Below are 14,224 nucleotides of genomic sequence, written 5' to 3'. Positions count from 1 at the left end.
GCCACTCAGCATATTTTCACTCTTACTTTTTCCTTCCTGGAACTACATGAGGAAAAATTCATTATTAGACTAGTTTCTGGACCTAGCTCTCAGGAAACCATTCTCACAAATGCAAATCTGCAAAATGGGTGTGTGACTGCATGCCTAACTTGGAGATACGATTAAGATTACAGTTTGGGTAACTGACTATGCTAATATGTTTAATTAGTGATTTGCATATGCAAGCTTTTAAATTTCAGTAGTTGGTGATTCATGCAGTTAAGTGCCAACCTTAGCCCTGCTGTCAGATTTAGACAGGGTATGCCAGCAGTACCCCCTCTCCCCCACATCAAATGCACAGAGCAAGTGCTGTCACCAGTCAAGGTGTAATCTCCCGAAAATAGCCAGGCTTTGTCTGTCTGAGGCGCGAACATTGTAGGGCGATGAATCCTCCTGCTGCTATTTGGTAGCAGCCTTTATTATTTAATATTTTGCAATAGTCTTATATAAATCTAATTGCTGTCTTTTATTTCACTAACTGAACTGTGCATTTGTTTGGTTGGAGGTGACCACCTTAATGAAGGTTAATGATGAGAGGACAGTTAGTTGCCAATAGCTAGGGGTGATATCCCACTGCCTTAGTCAATAAGTTGGTGAGAGTTTATTCTGTTGCTGCAATGCTGGTAACTCAATAATTTGCTTCCTGATTTGTGGATGACCTTTCACCTAGACTTGGAGGGAGCTGGATTTGGCCTTGGGAACTTGCTTGTACAGTTTCAGGGCTTAAGCACACCAGGAACTATTTTGTTATTTCTGTTTCACTTAGATCTTGGAAATGTGCATTTTCTTCACGAGGGCAATTGCTGCCATGCAGGAAGGTCCTAAGTGTAAGTGCCAAATGTCTCAGATCATCAGTCTGGGAGACATACAGACTTTTGATTTATATAGCTTACTGGAGACACATTTTTAGCATTTCATCTAAAACAATAAGATTCCTAAAGTGAAAAGTAGAAAAGTAAAAATAATAATATGCAAAAATGTGATTATTGTATTTTTTTGCCTAGAAAAGTTATTTCACCAGCTTTTGCCAATGGTACCCCTGGTCACTGCTCGAGGGGAAACTTCCCTCTACTGCTGCTTACTCACACGAGTAAGTCACTAAACTTGATCCCACTGTGACTGCTCCTCTTCAAACAGAATCAGTGGCTGCAAAGGGATGACTCAGAGGGCAAAACAGGATATAATGGGCCACACATGGGCATTCCAGAAGAGTGTGTTCTCTCCAGTGCTAATTAACTTTCTGCTCTGCAAAATACTTAACAATACAAAACATTGCTTATTTCTTTTTTCTTTAAACATTTCCATCAGCCTCTTAAAGGTGCTTTTATGAACTCCATTCAGTCCTTTTCCATGTTGATTGACGAGTTAGGCCTAATGATGTGAACGGTTAATTATCATGACATGTATTATTGCATGCTTAATAAAACTGCAACGATACCCACCAACGTCAGGAATTACATACTGATCCCTTCAGAGAGAAGGGAATTTGAAAGGAAAATGCTGAGGACTCACTGAAATGCTGTGAAGGCAGAGCTCAAATTCAAGGGTTGAGCAGGGAAGACAGTATCCAGCATTGAGGGTGATTTCAAATACCTTGAGAAGTATGAGGTATGATAAAAATATGGCCCCTGCAGAGGATTTCATCATGAGGGATAGGCTTCTTTACTCACTGAGTGAAAAAAATTACTTTCTAATAGCATCTACCTATTTTACATATATAATGAGCCAAACTCTGTGTGGTCATGTTACTGTCTGGGAAGTGCTGGGAGTGAGGGACAGTTGTGCTTCCAGTTATTTTCACCAGAAGACTTTCCCTGCTGAATTCATTCATATTTTTAGCTTTTAATATAAGCTTAAAATAATTAATACATGGTATTGTCAAGGTCTCGTATCTCATATTTCACAGTTCTTTAAACAAGTAATATCTGAGACACATCCAGGAACTATCTGTCCGCAGATAAAAGAACTGAAGCAAAGAAGGGTGTAATAACTTCCCCGAGGTCTGAAATCAGTTTGCAGCAATGCCAGGTACAGGACACTTTCCTTACTCCAGAATCACTAGGTCATCACTCCTCTTTTCATCACTCCAATTAATGTGGGGCTGGGTCTCCGCAGCAGTGGCTGAAAAGAGATCATCTGGGCTTAACATTTAGCACAGAACCAGTTCAGGGGTCCCGCAGCATGCCAGGTCCCCCCGACTTACTTGGCTGCGTGGTGTGGCCAAAGCCCTGCTGAGATCCCTAGCTAATGTTTAATCCTTGCGGGGAGGCTGGAGGACAGCACAGATTAGCTGAGAGAGGCATTTATTTGGAGGTCACATTCACCTCCTTTCTCCCCGCGAGACATGGTGGTAGGTGAAGGAGGGAAGAACCTGGTACTGCATTTGTAAAGAAGCTTCTAACAAGTGGACTTTTATGGCCTAGATTTTTACACAAGAATAATTTGATCATAAACAACCACGGATCTTGACGAGCTGTGGATGCAGGAGGCTGAGTCGGTCGGAGGTCCCAGGACATAAGAAAGGCAGCAATCCTCATAGGCGAGCTTTATGCAGTATGAAAATATTTTTACATGGGTAATTAATTTTCTCATTTGTCCTCTTCACTTCCTAAAGAACCCTTCCACATAGCCAAGTGCCAGTGACAAACCCTTCTCAGAATAAAGCCTGTTTTGAAGCAAGTGACTGTCACAAAGGTCTGAAATGCTGATACCAGAAATGCTTATTTTAGCCCAGCAGAGACTAAACATTTCAGTGGTAAGAATTGTTCATAAGAAAGGAATACAGGGCTGTTGGGAGATGTTCCTCACCCTCTTCTTCGAATCCATGAGGAAACCAGTGTGCTTTTGCACGGCAGCACAGCCTACCCATATTTTCACAAGCAGAAACACATGCTGCAAGAATAACTTTTCTTCGAGGAGGAAAACCAACCCCGTTGGTTTTGGCCTCTATAGTAATGAAGATAACACTCAGGGTGGGAGCAGCATGTGAAAAATAAAGCAACATCTGCCTCAGTCTGCAGAAAACAAGAAGTAATAGACATAAGAGGTCCATATTGCCTCTTCATTATAGGAATTTGTTGATCAGAAGGCTAAGAAGGTACTAACTTGAGAGCACAGGTACTACCTTGATTAGCAGTTTCATAGTCTTGTAAAAAGCATCTCATTTTGCTTTCCCAAGTAGGTGGAGCTTTGTTGGCAGGTGGAGCCCAGGAAAGGGTTACCACTATTTTTTTCCCCACATCTAATGCTACCTTGAATGATAAAGTGGGATTATTGCATAGGAGAGAGTGCTGCGGCACACTGCAGGCTGCACCCTCCAGCCCTGCTCCACACGCTCCGCAATGGACAGTCACTGCTGGAAGGGGGTGCGCAGAGGCCTTAGGAGGGATTTTTCCCTGAGCTGTTCCCGCTGCCCACCCTGCAGAGTGCACTGCTGCCCCCTGCGACCCCTGCTCGGGGAGTGAAATGTCTTAAAGCAGGATTTTTGCCTCTGTTTTTTTAAAAAAGTAACATTTTAGTTCCACCTATCATAGCAAACTGACTCCAATGCCAGTAAAGCATGCCTAATTAGCAGGATTTAGAGACTGATCATTTCAATTTATGCCCAGAACAGGTAGGGCAGCAATGAAAGCCTCTCCCACCCAACCCCACCCCTTCTCACCGATGTGCCTCATCCCTGCCCTGAAGGGACCACCTGGAGGGCTGAGAAGGGAGTTCCCTCCCTCTGCGCAATAAAAAGGCACAGTCCTACAGTAAATACCAGCTTAGGCTTACAGCTGTTTAATAGTTACTGTACCTCTGGTAATAAAGCTCTTGCAGGGCTCGTGCAGAAGAGCACCTGCTAGTGAATTAATGCAAAAGCAGGAGCCATTTGCTAAGGTTTTGCCTCTGAGGACTTGGCAGAAAACACTAGAGTGGCATTTTCACTTCATGTTACCATGAGGTCAGTGGGAAAATAGTTCATTGCCCCTAGCCTGTCTGTTGGAAACGGTTCCCATCACTGCCACAGCTTGCAATAGCCTTCCCAGAACCATATGCTCTTTGGTATCACTTCCTTCTTTTCAGGCCTCTTCACCACATGGAGATCTGCCTTCTTGTCCTTTTTGCCAATCCCTTTCCCATCTGGAAGCCTCACTGGAGAACTGTATCCCCTACAACCTGGCGCAGTACTGTATTACAAGAGCTTTGATTGCATCATTCCTACCTACTCTGAGTACGCCATCCTTCACAAGCCAAAATCAAATCCACGGGAGCTAATTGTGGAGAAAGGAGCAATCAACCCGTATTTATTATTGACAGAGGAAGAACTACCAAGGAGTAGTGGTTTTCCCCTGTAAAATGAGAGCACGTATTCATCTAAATAAAATGCTTTGGCGGGGGGGAAGCAAAAAAAAAAAGCAAGCCCTGTACAATCACCATGCCACTGTGAGCCTTCAGCGAATCAGGCTTATGCAGTTGCAGAACTAAAATAAAAATAACATTTTCCAGTAGCCATTAGTAGTGCTTAGATTGCCCAATGCAGGTATCATTGCTTTTCTCAGCATCTGCTTTATCAGTTGTCTTCGAGCCCGTAGAAGTCCACGGTTCTTGGCAGCAGCTCTTGCTGATGTGGAGTGAGTTGTTGCTTAAGAAGCCTTTGATCAGCAGCCAGGTACTAACACCATGCTCCGAAACGGTGGCTTGCCAGACCTGGCCGGCATACAAACTGGATGGGCTCCTTCAGTAGAGTAAGGAGGTAATCAGGATTCTTTTTGGCCTGTTTGAGTGCATCTCATTTACCATCTTTCTGGACATCCAGATTTTCTATCATGGTTTCTTTCCCATGCCGCAGGTGCATCAGAGCAGTGTAAGCCAGAGGCCAGGCAGCTGCAGCTGAGGCTCTAGAAGGATGCGTTTCGGCAGAGCGCTTGGCACATCCAAACCACTAAAGCTTGTGTTCAGCATCATTTTGCTTCTGCTCAGGTGGAACATACACTCAAGTACTTTGTGGAATTGGGACCCAACAAGAGCTGTTAGAACATGGGCTGTATCCCACTTGCCAGATGTTTTGTTGTTTGGGTTTGGGTTGTGGGTTTTTTTTTCCTGGGAAATGCAAAAATGCTGAAGCCACTGTCATCTCCTTTTGGACAGGAAGTGACAGCCACATCAGCTCACGTGCATGGATAGCTCTCTTGAATTTGAAAAGACATGAAAAATTAAAGTGGCCAAAATTTGCTAGGGCAGTGCTATAAAACTGAGCAAGGCACAAAGATTTTCCCAGAGACACTGTGATCTCAGATCCATGTATATACAGATCCATGTAAATACATCCATGTAAATACAGATCTATGCATTTACCATTACTCATGCGAGTAATAATAGTTCCACTGAAATCACTACAGCTACATGTATAACATGAAGCACATACAGAACATCAGGATCTAAATATATAATAGGCAAATATACCTGCAGCTATGGCAACTGCTCTTATAACTAGAGATGCACATATGTGCTTACAGCTTCTATTACATTTAGGGGCTAACTAATAAGCTAAAGATGAACTGGTGAAAGAGCCAGGATGAGAAACTGTCTCTTTTGTTTCAAAGCTCAGTATTTAATCCCTTGCATCTTAATTCCTGTCAGTGTTCTGCACTCGTTAGCTCTGCAGCTATGTAACTTGCTTTGAATGTAGTTAAGGACACTGCACCCAATAGCTAAAGTCATATATGAAGGCCGCCTGCCTGCTTTTCTATTCCTTCATATTTGGGGACTCAACCCAGCACTGTTCTTTAAGCACAAAAATATTTTCTGCCACTGCGAGTGGTCATCAATAACTCAAAAGCAAGAAAGCAGTCCTGCTTGGAATGTAACTTCCTTCACAGAGCTGGCACGAAAGCTGGCTGGTGTGCTGCAGTTAAGTGTGAGTGGCTATGGTCCAGCTTGCATTCCTTTAAGCAACCAAACTCCTTGATAATTACTCCTTTTTTTGTAATTCTACTCATCTCATTGTGCCAAGTTATCCCACCGATTTTATTCTGCTTCTTGTACATTTAAATGTCAGATAAACTGAAGTATTTTAATGAATTGCATTCTAGGTTTGTTTTCTGGCCTTTTGTATTTCAAAAAAACCAATAGAGATAGAATCTGTATTTTAGACACCTAGGCTCAGAGAAGGGTGGCAAATCACTGTCACAAACATCCACCCCCGAGTTATTGTCTAGATGGCAGAGGCTGGGGAAATTAGCAAAACAATGTTTCTGCTAGCAAGCCACCACTGCTCGCCTTCTGCTTCTCCAACCGGCTCCAGGCACTTTCTCTTGTTCTTGTGATTCCCTTCCTGAATTACTTCAGCCAAGTAATTGTTTCATCATGTTGCACAGAAATATTTTCCCATCGTGTCACCATGACATTAATTTCTAAAGCCAAAGCTCCTCCACTCGCTTATAGAAAGTATATCACAAACCTTTTGTGGCCCCGGCTCCCAGGTGAGCTAATGGAGGAAGGGGATACGGCAGGTGAGGCGTTAGAGGGATTTTTGCACTGTTTGAAGGAGGCTGTGAGTCCTATTACTGTAATTTCTAGGCAATATCAATGAGCTGCTTACCGCAGGCTTAATGAACTGCTGTTGCAATATACTAGCAAACCCAAGGTATTTATAGACAACAAACAAGCCACTGCGCTTGGTTTGTGTGGGGATAGGGACCACAGCATCTTGTAGCCTCTATCAAAAATTCAGTTCTTTCCTCTGACTATCACGAAGTACAGAGGCGTCTGCGTTCGAGCTGATCAAAACCAAGTCTGCTGACCGAGCCAGCATTTCTATAGTGGATTTTATCTTGCAAATTGTATGAAATTATGAGACCTAACTAAAACCTCTGATTTAAATACCCTGAACTCTGAGAAAGGGCTTTGATAGCTATGTAATGTGTGATACAGGAATCCCAGAGGCAAGAGCAAATAGGAGAGAGCAAGGTGAAAACTGGATGTAGATCAAAGTCTTCCCTAGCTTTTAATTAGCTAGAAAATATTACTGGAATTTATTGTATGAATAATTGTAATAGTGGATATATAGATTTGTGAAAACTTTAAAACAATTTGGCATTACTCTGTGAAATTGTGGCAAACAGTCGGAAGGTTTGGAACTAAATGTATCCCTATTGTAAATGTAGATCAATTAGCTCCAGCAACTATTAACCCATTTAACCTCATTTTGAATCCCAGCCATACAGTTTTTCACATCCAGGCAGATCTAGTGACCAGCATTTCTAGGAGGGGAACAAAACCTTTTATTCAAAACATAACACTCAAACAACGTAGCAGGTGAGGAAATGACCACAAAGGGCATTTTGATTTCCGATTGAGTTTCCAATAGATCAAATCGAGCACATCAGAATGGCAGCTGTGCCGAACTTGAGAGCTGTGCTGTACTGCAGCACCCGAGGACGGGTGTGCTGGCATCACACCCCAGTGGCCACACTGCTGCCACCAGCATCATTTCAACGAGAAACTCTCCTGGAGTTTCACGTAGTTTTGCATCAGGCTAACACCGCACCATAAATTTCACATGATCCTGATGTCAATGCAAGGCTGTATCTAATCTTTTTAGGTGTTTGCATACTCACCAGATTGCGCTGCTCGTCTGTCCAGGCTGGGGCAAAACAGCCTCAGTTCACCTGAAACAATCAGGAACCTCAGAAAACCTCAGGATATTATGCAAGTGTAGAAACACTTTACAAAGTTTAGCTTTATGTTGCAAAGATTAAACTCTTGGACTATGTTTTGGGTCCCAGCAAAGAGTTAAATAGAACTTCATTCTGTTAATGGTTTCACTTGTCTGTTCAGCAAGTATCTCTCAGAAGAGAACTAATTCCCTCACATATTGAATGTACAGGTTTAGCCACATGGTTTTATTCTTACTTTATCGATTGATAAAGTGTTCAGAATTTGAAGGGAATTGTTTCCCTGGGAGTAATTAGCTATATTCCCAGTTTGTTTAGATGCCCTGATTAATGTAAATGTATTAAGACCCTTTCAACTTTCATGCATAGGTTTAAATTTTTCTCCACACTTCATGTTAGTATATGATGTTTGCCCTAAAATTCTGACTGTTAACCATTTGCATAGACTTAAACATAAAAAAGGCTAGCACTCAGGAGAGTAGTAATAAAACTTCTTTTGCATTAGCAATTGGTAGGAAAAAGAGTTAGAACCAAATTCATCATTACCCCCCGTCCACCATATAATCATCTATATCCAGTACAAACTGAATGCAGAACCCTGCCCTTCCAGTTCCGTGGTGCTTCAGACTCACTTTGTGTCGGTATGAATGACAGGAAAATGCAAGACAATGCTTATTGTATCTTAAGCGGTATCACCATAAAAAAAAAAAATATGTGTAATTTGGCCTCATATACATTTTTTCTCTTTATTAAAGCAGATACTGAGTTGCATTGATTTTTATTCTGGTCACAGCTAATGAAACATTACTTAAAAGCTAGCTGGTGTGAGAGTAACTTCGTATTATACATATCCACATCAATGACAGTCGTTCTAGCAATGAAACTGTAAAAGTAAACATTGTGCACAAAGTATTTTTTCAGGTTGTAATTTTGATATTTGAAAGCTATTGCAGAATTTCAATGAGGAAAAAAACCATACTGTTATCAAATGTGATCAAGTCTCCTGCCCAATAACCCTTTGGTGCATGTGTGCAATTTGGATGATTTTATTTGACAGAGGAGAAACAGTTAGCATAGAAACAAGCATATGTTTGCCTGCATCTTCCCGGAGTCGCTAATGGAAGGCAGTGGGAAAAATGTGAAAGCAACTCCACAGTGTCGGAGCTGCACAGGGTTATACATGCTTTGGGCAGATAAGAAGAAAGTAATAATGTCTATTAATAGATAGAAGAACTGCTAACAAAATTATAATTGTATTTTGAAATATGTTGTGTTAAAAGGATACGTATGATTCCTTTTGCAGAACTAAGCACAACTGAATGCAAACACCTAGCAAATGATAAACCAGTGCTGGAAAGGGGAGGTCAGTGCTAGGGATTTGATCTTACAGGCTTATTTCTACATAGGAAGAAACTCTGTTATTTGAGTAGCAATGAGAAAGACCCGTATGAGTCAGTCAATGTAATAAATACTTAAAAGGGGGTTGCGGGGGGTAAGCCCAAATGAAATGCTGTTTCCAAACTTCCATAAAATTCAGAAGTGGCTACTGAAGTGCCTTAACTTCTGTGCGTGGTTTGCCTGTATATAGACTGCAAAGCTCTACCACCAGCTGTACTGAGCCGCTTTAGGAAGAGGAGCGCAAGGGGAGACAACTGACATGTACCAAGTACTGCTCTCAGTCAACAGAATCTTATTTGTAATGGGAAACTGTATCAATATTTGGAGCTGAGGCACTGTTTGGACAGGGATTTTCCAATTCCCCCACTGTGATTAGAAAAAGTATTTGGAATCTTTTGTCTACTTTAGTACTTGGAGTTTTCTCAGATTCATTTCCAAACTTTTTTTTTTTTTCCAAACTTTTTTTCTAGGAAATGTTTTAATTACAGGGGCTTTTTCATATGCTTGCTTGTAAGGCAGGGTGTTTCATGACCTTCATGCATTTAATTAGTGCCACAAAGCTCCTAAAATGTTAGTTATGTGGGTAATACAAGATTAAGAATGAAAGATTCAGGAATTCTCTTACTGAATCTTTCACGGATTCCTTCTGAGACTAAATTGGCGCATTTATGTCCTCGATTTTCCTGTCTGTAACTGCAACTTTCTGACAAAAGCTCATTGCTGTCCAAGTTTCCTCCTGAATGAGAAATCTGTCATCCTAATGAAGAGATAACACTGGAATACAGCAGTAATTTAAACATCATTCTTTAAATTGCAGCAGCACCACCCTAGCTCTCCTGAACTGTGGCAGGCAAAGTTTAAGGATGGGGATTAGCTCATTCATGCCTGGCAGAGCTCTAGCGCCAAAACTGGACTATTATTTAAACAAATATAAATACCTTTAGTACATCTTATCTTTCAATCTACCCTGCTTTCCAGCCCCAACAAACGGAACTTTTGATGGAAGCTGTGTCATTGAGAAAGAGAGAAGGGGGGAGAGAGAGAGAAAGAAAGAAAGAAAGAAGGAAGGAAAAGAAAAAGAAAAGGAAGGAAGGAAAGAAAAAGAAATAAATGTCTGAGGACATCTTCAGTCCTGCAGCAATTCCACGCTCAGCAGCACACGGTCCTGACTGGGAACACTGCTTGTAAGTTTGGGTAACATTACATGGCCTACAGCACAACAAGAAAATAGGATCTAACGATGTGGATAAATTTCGTAACTATAAGAATAGTAGAATAAACAGCCACAGGAGGCTGGAGTAATCATCGTCACGAGGGACAGTCAAGACAAGATCTAACATCTATCTTGCCTGCAAGAACTTGAGTCATGCTGGTGCAGGAGCTCGCTCACCCAAGAAAATCTATTCTTAGGGTATCATAAAAACAACTTAACTGCACTGTACAAATTAAAAAGCAAACGGGGGAAATCTGTACCAGGACTAACACTCCACTGCTTACTACTGCACAGCTCCTAGGAGGAGCTATGGAGGCACTGGGGAAGCAGGGAATGCATAACAAATGTCAGTAAGAGCCCTAGCAGATTTACCCGCAGGACGCTATGATCTAAAGTGTCAAAAAAAGCAGAACAGTTCTTTCAGTAGAAAACACGCTTTGCTTAAAGAAACACTACAAATAATCAACAAATTGAAGATTTGTCTTTCTGCAGTGCACTGCTGTTTGTATTGGAATATATAGGAGCAAATTAAAGTCCACTACCTTTATGCCAAAAAATCCTTCTGTGTTCAGCTGTCAGAGCAGAGATGATTAAGGAGTTTATTTTTTGGGGCACTGGGAATCTGGATCGAAAAAATTAATGCTTAAATTTGGCCTAACAGGAAAATGGAAAATGCTGAGTAAGACCTGATTGTTTGCCCAGCACTCTCCACGTAACTAGCTTGAGACTAACTTCTTACAGAGCTCAACACAGCAGCCTGCAGTGGGGGAAATACCATAACCTGGGAGCCCTGGCAAGGCTGGCTTATTCCATCGGCAGGCAGAGCCTTATTTCTCTCTAAAACAAAGTTACGGCCTGCTACAAACCTCCTTCTCCTCTGCCCCCCCCTCCCCACTTCTCTGTTGCTTGTCCTCAGCAAACACACAGGCACACAGAAACAAACACCTCTCAGCAGAGAAACTAGCTACAGGTTTTAGAAAAATGTCTCAAGAGAAAAATATAAGGGGGTTGTTGAGATGCCTCTCACCTGGCCGGGTTTCATGAGAGCTTCCTGAGCAATGACCGAAATTACCGACATCCAACAGAAATGCTACTTTCTCATGTTTATTCCTGTAAACTACAAACATAAGAAATGCTGAATCATAACTTAGAGAATAGAAACTCTGTAAAGAAAACAAACAAACAAAACCTCATTTCAGGCTTCCTCCCTTTTTATTCCTCCCTCCCACTTCAGACTCGGTGTTACTTTGCCAAAGATTGGTCATGGTTTGGATAGCACATCTTGCTCTACACGTTCAGAACAGCAAGAAGTGCAAAAAAAAAACCCCAACACAAACACCTCCTCCCCAAACAACACCCAAGCAGCAGCTAAAGCAAGGGATTAGAGGAAATAAAATGAGGCAACAAGAACTGGCTAAAGCTTCCAGCTCTGCTCTTTGCTGGGTTTCTCTTGGGGGTTTTGTTTTTGGGTTTGGTTTTTCTTTTCCTTTCTCTGAGTCATAGAGAAAGCCAAAAGACCAACAAAAATCCTGATCCCTCATCACAAGCGTTGAGCCAGATTCAGCTAGAATTTCAACCCTGCATTTAATCTAACTTTAAACGTGCCTTCAAAATAAAACAAGCTACTTTTTTTTAACCTAGTCATAAAGTTTATTAAAATTGTTCATTAATGCTTCAAATGTAGCAAGAATGCATAGATCCCAAAATATACATATGTATTTTCTTATAGAAATAGATTATTCTTTATAATAAAAAAAACTGTAGGAACATCTTTAACAGATTACTCAATTCATGACTGACAGTTACACGAGATTGCATCATGTACACAGCATTCCCAGCCATGCTTAAAGGATTGCATCACTTTGCCCTTGCTCTCCTCTCGCTCTTTTAAATAACCCCAGCGCCCAGCAGCCTGCAGAGCCCGCCCGGGGCCGGGGCCGCCGGCCCCACCGCGCCCCACCGCGCCCCACCGCGCCCCGGGCAGCCCCCGGCCCGGGCCGGCGCCCCGCGGCGGCGGAGCCTTCTGCCAACGTGTAAATAAAGACAAAAAAAAAAATACTGCTGCTCCCCCCCCAAAAAAAAAAAAAATGTTGAAAACCACCCCAGGCGACCCGCCCGCCCCCCGGGCGCCCCCCTCGCCCCGGCCCAGCAGCGCGGAGCGGGGCCAGGAGCCGGCGGCTCCGCTCGCCCCGCGGCCCGGCCGGGGGTCAGCAGCGGGGCGAGGAGGCGAGCAGGGGCTCGGGCAGCTGTTTGAACAAGTTCCTGAGGGTGCTCAGCTCCCGGGAGAGCTGCTCCACCTTCTTCTGCAGCCGCTCGTTCTCGGCCGTCAGTTCCAAGACTTTGTGCTGCGTCTCCAGGTTGCGCATTTTCGCTTTGTCGCGGCTCTTGCGCACCGCGATGTTGTTCCTCTCCCGGCGGAGCTTGTACTCGTCGCTGTGCTTGTCCACGCACTTCTTGGGCTTGTTCTTGCCCGCCGGGGGCGCGGAGTAGCCCCCGCCGCCGGCGGCGGACTTGGAGGACTCGGAGGGGTTGGGGGTGCCGGGGGGGCTGGAGGAGGACGAGGTGGACAGGTTCCCGCTGCTGCCGCTCGGCACCGACTGGTAACCCAGGTAGGAGCGCACGGTGCTGCCGTAGGGTGAGGACATGCCCCCCGGTCCCGGCCCGGCTCCCCCTTCTTCCTTACGGGGCCCTTTGCAAGAGTCCAGGGTCTCGAAGACCGGCTCCACTTTGGTTTCCACGATCTGGGGCGGGAAGCAGCCCGGCAGCCCCCCCGGCTTGTGGCTCTGGCTGGCGCAGGGGTGGCTGTGCCGGGCGAGGCTGATGTAGGTGTAGTCGGGCTTCTTGCTCCCGCCGCTGCCTTTATAGTCCTCGGCGAAGAGATCGGAAAGGAAATCTTGGCCGCCGCCGCTGCTGCAGGGAGGCTCAAAGTTGCCCCCTGCTGCTGCTGCGGGAGGCGGCGGCTGCGCCGGCTGCTGGGATGCTAAGGGGTCCAGGTAGGGGCTGAAGTCGATGGCTCTCTCGTGGTCCCCTACGGTGAGCTCGGTCATGGAGCGGCCCCCGGCCGCCCGCGGGTGCAGCTTGTTGAGCGCAGCCAGACAGTCCGCCTCGTAATAGAAATTAGCCACTTCCATGGATTTAAAGGCGGGCGGCTGGATGGGGAGGCATGCTGCGTCCCAGGCCACCAGGCGTTGCATGAAAGCAAAGGGGGATGCGGGGAGGAGAAAACGACGCAGGGGGGGCCCCCCCGGCAGAGGATCAAGCTGCCGCCGTCGGGGTGGGGGGGGTCCAGACCCTGCCTCAGTCTGCGGCGCTGGGCACGGCCCCGGCTGCGCTGCCCACCTGGGCTGGCTCAGTCCCTGCGGCACGGCGGGGCTTCACCGCTCCGGCTGCTGCGGCGGGAGCTGGCGCGTCTCCTCCGGACCATCTGGTTCTGGATCCCCGTGTCCTAAAGTCTCTGACTTAGGAAAGTTCCTTTCCTCAGTTATTTATAGGGGCGGTGGATCCCATAGCAACAGGCGCGTCACCGCCTGGCCGCCTGCCACGCTGCACGCTCGGCATCTGCTGGCCCCGGCCCCCCGGAGGAGGCACCCGGGGCGGGTGCTGCCGGTGCGGTGCCCCGCTGAAGCCAGCCGCAATAAAAGCGGGGTTTTGCCGGGGAGGGTCCCGCAGGTGCGGAGGGGGGAAGCCCGCGGCAGCGCCGTGCCCCGCTCTAGCCCCCCGGCGCCCCGCACGGGGCGCCGGGGGGCTGGAGCGGGGCACGGCGCTGCCGCGGGCTTCCCTCCGCCGCTGTCCCTGCTTGCCGGTGCCCTTCCCGCAGGATCAGCTGTTTGCTCCTCAGGGTCTGTCGCAACTATCGCGACACACAGCCACAGGGCACCCGTGCACCCGTGCACCGAGGCACCGCGCAAAGCGCGGC

The 14,224-nt window shown here is 45.5% G+C and overlaps 1 protein-coding gene across 1 annotated transcript; it reads right to left on the bottom strand.

Annotated features, from left to right (window-relative positions):
• Positions 1 to 11,396: 11,396 nt before the first annotated feature.
• Positions 11,397 to 13,955, bottom strand: CEBPB (CCAAT enhancer binding protein beta). Its single transcript, XM_080405133.1, has one exon. It carries the CDS (start codon positions 13,500 to 13,502, stop codon positions 12,516 to 12,518), a length of 987 nt encoding a protein of 328 aa, XP_080261259.1. The 5' UTR covers positions 13,503 to 13,955; the 3' UTR covers positions 11,397 to 12,515.
• Positions 13,956 to 14,224: the final 269 nt, after the last annotated feature.

This window comes from Falco punctatus (assembly GCF_963210335.1).
Source record: "Falco punctatus genome assembly, chromosome: 10".
In the NCBI taxonomy this organism is placed as follows: domain Eukaryota; kingdom Metazoa; phylum Chordata; class Aves; order Falconiformes; family Falconidae; genus Falco; species Falco punctatus.
This window is presented reverse-complemented; position numbering and strand designations above follow the sequence as displayed.